Source organism: Dipteris shenzhenensis, chromosome 14 (genome assembly GCF_047967505.1).
Source record: "Dipteris shenzhenensis isolate YYH24624 ecotype China chromosome 14, Dip_SZ_1.0, whole genome shotgun sequence".
In the NCBI taxonomy this organism is placed as follows: domain Eukaryota; kingdom Viridiplantae; phylum Streptophyta; class Polypodiopsida; order Gleicheniales; family Dipteridaceae; genus Dipteris; species Dipteris shenzhenensis.
This window is the reverse complement of record NC_141609.1, coordinates 56,792,469-56,803,447: the sequence shown is the minus strand read 5'-3', so window position 1 is coordinate 56,803,447 and position 10,979 is coordinate 56,792,469. Positions and strand designations below refer to the sequence as shown.

General features: G+C 40.6%; 1 protein-coding gene across 1 annotated transcript; it reads left to right on the top strand.

Annotated features, from left to right (window-relative positions):
- Nucleotides 1-4,288: 4,288 nt before the first annotated feature.
- Nucleotides 4,289-7,771, top strand: LOC147894871 (pentatricopeptide repeat-containing protein At5g27110-like). The gene is made up of 2 exons (XM_087384360.1): nt 4,289-4,601; nt 5,098-7,771. Exons 1-2 carry the CDS (start codon nt 4,501-4,503, stop codon nt 7,286-7,288), a joined length of 2,292 nt encoding a protein of 763 aa, XP_087240486.1. The 5' UTR covers nt 4,289-4,500; the 3' UTR covers nt 7,289-7,771.
- Nucleotides 7,772-10,979: the final 3,208 nt, after the last annotated feature.

Below are 10,979 nucleotides of genomic sequence, written 5' to 3'. Positions count from 1 at the left end.
TCTTCAGATTTTCTAAGAATTCATGGCCTCCCAATGACCTTCTTGAGGAGCTCCTCCATCTTTTGTAGTAGCTTTACCCTCTTCCTCCCATCTCTGCCCATCGGGAGGTCAAATGCCCCAATTTTACATCTACGAGTGCATATGTGTAGGAAAAATATGTATAAGTTTTTTTTTTCCACGGTAACGTTAAATATATTAAGAAAAGGAGAAATAATTACAATTCACCTTCCAGAGTGGAGGTACTAGCTTTAAACCCACAACCTTAACAAGGCATTACAAGCATCATTCTTTTTTCCAAAAAGGGCTGTGAGAGCCCACACTTCCTCTAAACTTTTTTCCATGGGGATCCTAGATCTAGGCACTCTCTAGAAAATGATGGCATTCCTGTGCCTCCAAATGATGTTTAGTACAAGAGCTCTAATCAGTTGTAGCATTTGATGTGTTAAGTCATTGAGGTTTTTCTTGTCCCCCAGTAAAGCTGCTTTCCACTTGATTTTGACCTGAATTTTCATTTTAGCTAGTCTTGCCTCTATTTCCTTTCGTAGTTCCTAGGCAATCGAGCATTCCCAAAGCGGGTGCATGTGGGTCTCTCTAAAGTTGTTGCAGAGCGGGCATAGTGGAGATATTCTCAGGTTCCACTTGGTGAGCCTAGCTTTAGTTTGGTGGAGGGCATCACTTTCCAGCTTCTCCTCAACTCATTAACCATGTGCTATCTCTGTCCATCGGTGCGTGAAATTTCCAGTGGGCTTTTGCTGACTGCACTGCGCCATTGTCTCGTCTCTCTTTAAAGTTCTGCAACATTAATTTAGAGTACTCTTTACCTGATTACCACACAAATCCCTTGAAATCTTGCGCCTCCATGAAGGCAAGGCTCGTTGGCTAGTCCAATTTCAGATTATTGACTAAGCCTTGTATGAATCTCTCTTCAGCTCTAGATAGCTGATGTTTTCTTCTTATCTGCTCTGTGTCCATCCATTGTGCTCCTCCTAGATCCCAAATTTTCCTGAAAGTAATCAGCCCTTTTTCGTAGAGCGTAGGATTAGCTATTGCATACACAGGCAGATCTTTTAGAGCCCAATCTGTCAGCCACAATGATCTACCAATTTTCTACTTCTGCCCCAGCAACTTCCCTCTGTTTTTGCTTTCCATAGTTGGAGTAGCTCTGACAGTAGAGCCGATGTTGGAACTTTGAGCTTTCTATCCATCAGTACTAGATCTTGCCAAGGTTCTCTTATCCCTCGAGGGGCATTCCTGCTAATGAGGTCTAATGCCATTTTTGCCCATGGTTGGTCATTGCCCAACTACATTAATGTCTTCATGCATAAGACGTTGTTCTTATCTTTCATTCTCATTTGTCCCACTCCTCCATCCTCTTTTGCTGTGAAAAGTAGGTCTGCACTAAAGGCATGCCATCTTCCCTCCCAAACCAAGTTGTTTATGTGCCTGTCAACTTTCTTGAGGCAATTGTTAGAGAAGGGCAGAAGGGACAGTTTGTACACTAATACTGATTCCAATACATGCTTGGCTATTGTTATCCTTCCTATGAGTGACAACATTTTCTCCGACCACTTGTCGAATTTTGTACCAATTTTTTGGAAAGCCCACTCGAATTGGTTGTACCATCTCATTTTTGCACAATGACCAGTATTGTTGGTAGAATTCCATTGGGATCCCATTTGGGCCCCCGATGCTTTCTCTTTAGGCATTACTGTAAATTTGATTTCTTCCTCCAAAAAGGGCCTCTATAGCATGATGTCCTTGTAAGGGCTAACTCTCCTTGGCATCTCTTCTAGGAATTGTTCCAACCTAGCTTCATGGTTCTCTGGTTTTTTTGGTCTAGAGCCCACTATTTTGCTTAAGTGTGTTGCGAAGACTTGTGCTATCTCTTTGTCTTCTGTGACTACGTCTCCTGATTCATTCTGAATCATTGTGATGCATTCCCTTTTCCTTTTATCTTTGACTGCTTTGAAGAACATTGCACTGGGTCTATCTCCTTCTATTAGCCATTTGTGCCTTAGTTGAATACGCACTACTTTCAGCTTCTCATGTTCGTGCGTTCAAAGAAAGGCTTCAGTAGAGCTCAGCAGTGAGAGCTTAAGTGGCTATCTCTAGGATGATCCTGCAGTGCCTGGAGTATTGAGACTCTCGCTACTTCTGCTAGACTGAATTGATGTCTGCCTCTTTTAGTATAATCTCTTCTGAAGTCAAAAATTTTAATCTCATCTCTGCTAATATTTTGCATTTGATTCTCATTCTGATTCTTAGAATTAGAGATAAATTTAATCAAGCCAAAAATATATACTATATAAGACTACTCCAATGCAATTATGTGACTAAATAGTTTGAATACTACATGATTTAATCAAATGTAGGTCAAATGCTTAGGTACGTCATTTTTCATGTCACCACATCTTGCATGCATTCAACATTCAACATTCATCCATAAGAGGTAGAGAGGATGAAGTGGCATGAAATGATGTCTATCCGCAACAAGATTGCATGAATGATGGTGGAATTTGGTGATGGTGACATGGCATCAAGTTGTGGCCTACATGGCAACATGGCATCGAGCTGTGGAATTTCATAATGGGGTGACATGGCATCGAGTTGTGGCCTACATGCATCGAATCAGAAAAGTTTATATGGTAAGTAGGGGCTATCATGGCACTAACTATGCTCATGATGTGGCACCAATCAAGCTTTTAATGTGCCCCTCATGCTATTACTTCTATGAGGTGGTAGTATGAAAGCAAGAGGGGATCGGAGGAGGTGTGGTGTGTGTGCGCATGCACGCAAGGGGGGATGGGGGGGAGGTGTGGTGTGTGTGCGCATGCACGCAAGGGGCAATGGGGGGAGGGGCGTGGTGTGTGTGTGCATGTGCGCAAGGGGGGACACATGGGGGGGGGGGGGGGGGGGGGGGAGAGCATGCATGTGCGTAAGGGGGACACATGGGTGGGGGGGGGGGGAGCACGCATGTGCGTAAGGGGGAACGGGGTGTGTGGTGGGTGTGTGCATGCATGCAAGTGGGGATGGGAGTGCGCACGTGCACAAGGAGGGGTGGGGTGTGTGTGCAGAGGGATGGGGCATGCACATGCGTGCAAGGGTGGGAGGTGTGTGCGCATGCATGCAAGAGGGAGGGAGTTGTGTGCGCAGAGGGGGGGTACGCATGCGCACAAGGGGGGAGGGGTGTGCGCATGCGTGCAAACGGGAGGAGGGGGATATTATAGGATGCCCTTGTTTTTGGATAAAAGCAAGTTGGATACTAGAGGCTACCCTTGTTTGTGCTTAGAGAAAAGAGTGGCCAAGAAAAGCCACCCCTTTTGGGCACCTTTTTGTGAGAAAAGAGGTGGCTATGATTAAAGTTGCCCTTTTAGCCAATCAATATCATGTTGGTTGCCCTTTAGGACCAACATTTTTGGAGCTTTTTCTTGCAGTGGATGTTACATTGAACTCATCTATGGATTGAAATAAATGTGGTTGATATATTCACCAATGGTTTTTGTAAAGAGAATTTTACTCTCTTTATGAATTTTCAAAGGGGGTGGTGAAGTCAAATCCTATTTTGCCACACTCTCTCAACGAATGGAAAAAAGTAAGTGAAACATATATGAAAAGGATATCACATGTGGGAGAAAAAGACTTTTAGATAGCCTTATCCACTAGGTGTGTGAGTGCAAATTACTTGTGAAATTTGTGTTTCTCATATTCTCATCTTTGTTATATCAGTTTGTATCTTCTCTCTATAGTTTGGTTTGATGTGCTTCCACACTCTTGTGTATTGCCTTCATACCTTACCACATTGAAAGATGCTGAGAATTTGAAAGGGTAGTTTAGAATTGAGTAAAACTAATACATAATGCAATTTTAAGTATAGCACCTTTACTTGTGATAAAATTAGATGAATGTTTATATGAGAAGTTACTTGGGCATATTATCATCTTATTCCTTCTCAAAAAAAGAAGGTTATGTTTTTGAAATGTCTTGCCAAAGTTTGAATAATGATGAGGACCAATGTTATTTTTACGGAGACCTCCCTTAAAAAATGAGCACCTAAGTGGGCTATCCTACCATCTCCACACTTGAGAAATGATAGCCCAGTACGAGTGACTTTGCTCTACATTTGATGGAAAAAATTAGCCATAATGTTATTAATCTCCCATTGTGAAAGAAAACACTCTCTACCTATTTGTAAATATTTTTACAAATGTAAACATTTGTGCATAATTTGTTGGATAGAATTTTAACTTGTAAAGTTGAGTAATTTGTTGAGTTGCAATCACCTAGAAAAGACTCGTAGAATTTCTATCTTGTGATTAGAAGTTGCATGCCACTTGTAGTACAAAAGGGTGGATGTTGCTGTGGATCTTTATTTAGCAGCCATGAGATGGCCACGGAATTCAGGAAACGACTTAATGAGGAAAGTCACAATGAGCTCACTCGTGTTCACTTACAATTGCGATTTACGCATCATAATTTAAAAATATCGTATCTGAAGAAAAAATGGGAAAGGCGCCGGCAACAGTTCGAAGAGCTGCTGGATTATACAGCAACAATCCATCCTTTGGGGAGTGCAGTATATCACCCAGAGCCAAACCTTACAGGTAAATCAAGTTGAACAGTTGGCGTACGATCGGGACCTCAAACACCTAATTATGCGCTGAATAAAAGATTAGGCAAAGCCAGAACTAGAAAGGTCGATGAGTATGGCCTCAGGTTCCTACAAATAAAGCTTTGGATGGTATGAATTTATAAGCTAATACTTCAGTTCCTTAGCTAATGCTTAAATTTCTAATGTATCTAATATCTTCATTCAAGTGGCATTGGTTATTAGAGCTTTGCTTTCAGATGACCGAGTTCCCCCTTCTGAATGAAGCTCTCATTAGCTTTACAAATTTAGTAACCTCATTCACGGCGTGCAGCGGGAATGTCATGTGTGCAACTCTTCCTGAATAGGACTTTTTGCTCGTCATCCAAAAGAATGGCCGGGGAACTCTGTTTGTTGCTATGAAACAACTGGAACCTTTTTAGTGAAGGGACCAACCATTTTTATTTTTTCGATTGGAACATGAATTTTATGCTTAGCCCCATATCATGCAGGATAGTTGGACGTGATGTTTCATTTGGAGCTTTGAGAAAATTATTAAAGGAAGAGCAGTTCCACAAAGCACTTCACGCTCTCGATAATACGTGCCAGCAGCGGATTTTTATTTCCACCCATGTATTTTATTGCCTTATAGAGGGGTGCATCAGTAAGAAAGACGTTAAAGGAGGAAGGAAGTTGTATTGTCTTATAATAAAAAGTGGGCTTGAATCAAATGTATTTTTAGGGAGCTACTTCATTCGCTTGTTTGCTTTTTGTGAGAGTTTGTCAGAAGCAAATTTTGTTTTTAGCAAGCTGGAAGAGCCAAATGTGTTCAACTGGAGTGCAATTATTTCAGCACATGTTAAGCATGGATGGAATGGGCAGGCTATCAGAATGCATTACCAAATGCAACACACGAATGTTCAACCAGATAAATATGTCTTTGTTGCTGTGCTTAATGCATGTGCTAGTGCAGCAGCACTGACACAGGGCAAGTTGATTCACGTTCAGATAATGGGAACTGGAGTCGAGTCAAATGTGTTTGTTGGTAATGCCCTCATTGATATGTATGCTAAATGTGGGAACCTTGCGGAGGCTTTTAGAGTGTTTAGTGGATTACCGGTGCGAGATGTGGTGAGCTGGAATGCAATGATTACAGGTTATACTGAGCATGGGCTTAGTGACAAGGCTCTCCAACTTTTCCAGGACATGCAGCAGGAGGGCAGAAAGCCAGGCAATGTCACATTTGTCACTGTTTTAAAAGCCTGTTCTAGCATAGCATTGCCGGACCAAGGTACGGACCAAGGTACGCTGATTCACACTGCCATTGTTGAGAATGAGTTAGAGGAAGACGTAATTATTGGAGGTGCCCTCATCAACATGTATGCTAAATGGAGGAAACTAAGAGATGCACGCAGAGTGTTTGACAGAATGCCATATCGAACTGTGGCAGTGTGGAATGCAATGTTTACAGGGTATGCTCAGTATGGGGATGGCAAGAAGGCACTCCAGCTTTTCCAGTACATGAAAAACGATGGCATAAAGCCAAACCAAGTCACATTTGTTAGTGTTTTGAAAGCATGTTCTAGAATGACAGCTTTAGATGAGGGTAAGCGAATTCATGCCTATATCACTGAGGGTGGTGCCGAACAGAATGTGTTTATTGGAAGCACTCTTATTGACATGTATACAACATGTGATAACCTGGATGATGCACACAGGGTGTTTGATAAATTGGCAGAGCGAGATGTGGTGACATGGAGTGCAATGATCACAGGATATGCTGATCATGGGTATAGTGAGGAGGCTCTCCAACTTTTTCAGCAAATGCAACAAGAAGGTATGAAACCAGATATGATCGCATATGTCGGCATCCTGAAAGCATGTTCCCTGGATCAGGGCAAGCTACTTCATGCTCATATAGTTGAAGATGCACTCGAGACAGATGTATGCCTTGCGAGCACCCTAATTGACATGTATGCTAAATGTGGGAGGCTGAAGGATGCATTCAAAGTCTTTGATATATTGCCAAAGCAAAATGAGGTAACATGGAATGCCATTATTGCAGGGTATGCCATGCATGGTAATTATAAGCTGGCCCTGCAATATTTCAAGAAAATGCAACAACAAAACTTGAAACCAGATGATGTTGTATTTGTATCTCTCCTCTCCGCATGTGGACAAATGGGCCTAGTGGATGAAGGCAAGCAGCACTTTAAATCAATGAAAGAAGAGTATGGCCTCACGCCAACATCTGAACATTACAATTGTATGATTGATTTACTTGGCCGCATTGGACGCTTGACTGAGGCAGAAGAATTGATTAAAACTCAGCCAGTCCAATCCTGTTCTGTGGGATGGATGACGCTTCTTACACATTGCAAAACATATGGCAATGTTTCCCTGGGAAGACGGTGTTTTGATTACATTGTGGGAGGAGATTGCAAGCATGCTTCTTCCTATATGCTGATGTTCAATTTATATGCTGATGCGGGTATGTGGGAGGCTGCAGAGAAAATACAAGAGCTGAGAAAGCGTGCACATGCATGGAAAAAGCCAGGGGAATCCTTTATTGAAGTTGAAAACAAGATGCATGTATTTATAGTAGGAGACAAAAGGCATCCCCAAAAGAATTACATCTATGCAAAGTTAAATGAATTAAACTTGAAAGTGACAGACTTCGGACATGTGCCGCATTTGACTTAATAATTATTGTTCATGCCAGGTGGTGATATGTAAGATGCCTTACAGGCGATGTCAGAGAATGGCTGCTGCTTTTGGGCTGTTGGTACACTTCAATGAGATATTTTACTACGTGAAAGGGAGGTTGAAGACAGTGCTCAGGCATCTTTTTTTTAACTCATAGTATGCTGAGAGTTGCTGTGAGTCAGTGCAGTAAACTGCTGCGAGTTGTACATGTAGGGTAAGGGATACATAGTGCATGCATCACTTCAATGACAAGGTTCTTTCGTTGAGAATGCACAATTTCCTAAGGGTTATGTAAGGCGCTACACATTCAACCCTCTTCTCATACTATCGCTATGAGCTTGACCACTCAACACATTACACATATGGCCACTAATTGTGCACACTCATGAAGGATATAAACAATCTGTCAATTCTACTTACAAAATCCTAACTCCTCATGCACTATTTTCAAAAATTTATTGGACGATGAAGTCCACAAGAAAGACACCCAAGCAATGTGTTCTATCTAAGGTTGGTGTAATGAAGGTGCAAAGCACTTAGGTACTTTGGGCCAAACAAGAGACAACTGCAAAAGGTAAGCGACTCTTAATGTGGTGCAAAAGAGTACCAATGCTTAGTTTGGTACAAAATGATGGTTTTCACTAAGGCATGGGCATGAAGTCTTGATCGCTCTTTGCAATAGTAACTACAAGAGTTTGAATAAAACTCTAGGAAAACGGGCATCTTTCCCCATATACAACTTGAGCCTTTGAAAATTCTTTCCCTTATGATGTTTGAATTAGCCCATATCTATCATACATGATATTCGTTGTCCTAGTAGTCCACAGTCTTCACCACAAATGCATGAAATATGCTCTCAACAAAATACAAACATTCTTAAAATTCATCGTGTAAAATTCCTAACAAATGTTTGGAAAAGCATTGCTATTCATAAAATTCATGGTGTAAAATTCCTAACAAATGTTTGGAAAAGCATTGCTAGCCGTGCTTTTCAATGAGTTTTTTTGTAACGGATGGGTGATTTCTTTGAAGCATCCACCAAATCCCATCTAGAATCCTTGCATCCCTCATGATACTAGCCATTCTACCAGACCTACTAGATGGAATGCAACTTGGGTAATATTTCATATGGAAAGAAGGGCATCTTTATGTAGGGCGTCTAAGAGGAAGAAAGTCACAATTTGAGGGAATCAAGCAAGTTCATAACATCAATCTCTAATAGAAGATGTGCAATACATGGACTAAAAAGTGTGGATCCCAATAGATATCACAATTTGAGGGAATCAACCAAGTTCATAATATGAAGCTCTAACAAAAGATGTGAGAAACGTAGACTAAAAAAATGCTGATCCCAATAGACATCATGGTAGATTTTTGATGGGAGGGTTTAGGGTTTAGGATTTAGGCAAGGATTGGTGGTGGAGAGGTCGGAGAGCTGAAACTTTTTTGTAGCTACTCTTAATGGGAATTATTGTGAATGCTATAAGATGTTTTTCAAATCATTTAAGGGGATTTTCTTTGTGAATTGCATCAAAAAAGAAGAAAAAATGAGGGGGAAACTTTGTTAAGCAAGAATCTATCAAATCAAGCACACACAGAAATGTTCAATAGGGTATCCTTTTTCCAATAAGCAAGCAGATTAGACAAGAAACAATCACATGTAAGACATGATAAGTTGGCTCAAGAGGAATGTGAGAATAGAAAGATAACAAAGATCCTTATTTATTTGTTATGAAGTTAGTTAGGTTTTATGGATTAAGGTTCTTAGGCCCAACCCAAAACCTTAAGAATTGCAATACCTTACATGGCTATTTCAATTAGATTTTTTTAAATAAATGATGCCATGCTTCTTGTATGCTAAGGATTTCAATTATTGCATTGTTGGTAGGTCATGGGTTGGTTGGATCAAGATGATGAGCCCTTGAGGTTTTACTAAGTGCGTACATCAATTTTCACATTTTGATTATTTGAATGTATCAATTAGTGAACATAATTTGTCCAAGGGTGTTGAACCCTTTATTTATTTTTTGAAATAAAAAATAAAAATACCATACGATTTAAATACTTACATTACTAGGGGAACTAGGCCTCATTTTCATCCAATGTCTTGTTAGATCCCTTGGCCTCTATTTCTATTCATGTTCAAATTATGTGTAGGATGATCATGTGAATTAGTTTCTAGAATATTTATGAGAAGGTGTGATGAGATAATTATTATGGACAACATAAAAATAATTGAGTGTATTAAATAATTGCTTTCTAGATCCTACTGAATATTGACTAAGCAATACACTTAGCTGGCATGCCTTTGACAATTGTAGCCTACATTGGGAGAATGTTATCAGTGCCTTATCTTCACAGAGATGAGCTAGATGTACATGAGTGAGGTTGCAATAGTGGTACACTAGCATTGGATTCACTCCATCTCTTGCTCCTTGATCTTTGCATTTGCCTTGGAGTTCTATGTGGGGTGGAAGCTTCTTTTAATGATAGCAAGTCCAATAGCTAGACATTTGTTTCATCAATGATTGAGAGAACAATCAATCATAGCCTTAGTTATACTATTGCATGGATTTGATAAACAACAAACTAACAAACTAATCCTTTAGAGCATTTTAATATGCATGAAAATGAGTTTTTATAGGTGGGGCCAAGTGGGAAACCATCATGCTCCAAGCAAAACCACCATCATTGTTAATGCCTAGTGAGTCGACAATTTTTAAAGATGTTGTGTGATAGGTTTGGAAATGGGAAAGAGAAGCAAAGAAAGGAGATAAAAGGGGCAAGAGGGAGGGGAATTGAAGATTCGATAGTGTGCGTGAGGTGAGTAGAGGTAAAGTGAGAGTGAGTAGAGTACAGGGAAAGAAAGAGTAAGGCGAAAGTGAGGACAATAGAGGGAAAGGGAGAGTGAGTGAGAGAGCACATTTTCAAAATAAAGTAGGGAGGAGACTTCCCAAAGGGTATTATGAGAAAGTGAGTAGAGTACAAGGAAAGAGAGGGTGAGGACAATAGAGGGAAAGGGAGAAAGTAAGGACAATAGAGAGGAAGGAAGAGTGAGGGAGAGAGAACATTTTCAAAATAAAGTACGGAGGAGACTTCACAAATGATATTATGAGAATATGGGAGAGCCTAGGGGGGGGAAACTCAACATAGATTAGGGAGTAAGAAGTTACATCAATAGTAAAAGGCAAGTATCTCTTTAGTCTTTCTCCTTTTTTGACTCCTCTGACTCCCATATACATCAAATCACTAATGAGCCTAACCAACTTGGCCTACCTTTAGCCTTTATATATCTTTAATTTTTAAGTTTTTTGTTTTGTTTTGAGAGTCGGCTTTGCTGTGTGAGGCTTTTACACCCACCAGACATCTCATGGAGAAGTCTCCATGACTTGAGCTAGCCACCTCAAGTGTAGACCCTACATATCTTATGGGAAGCTTAGAGAGCGGAGAAGATACCATGACCCTAATGGACCTAGGCATGCGGGACTTGTTGCCTCTGACCCTTAAGCCTCGGGCTCACCACACTAAATGCCATACCCATACAATCATAGTGGTAATTCCAATTGTCTCAATTTAAAATGGGAAGAATTTATTAGAGGATTGTCCTTATATAGTCCAATGTCTGTGGGGATACATAACATGTTGTAATCCCCTCTCTCCCAGCTCGTCGCTTTACGGATGCACATTG

Coding starts and splice junctions, on each gene's coding strand:
- LOC147894871 (XM_087384360.1), top strand. CDS start 4,501: ATGGGAAAGGCGCCGGCAACAGTTCGAAGAGCTGCTGGATTATACAGC. Junction 4,602..5,097: donor CCCAGAGCCAAACCTTACAG/GTAAATCAAGTT, acceptor CATATCATGCAG/GATAGTTGGACGTGATGTTT.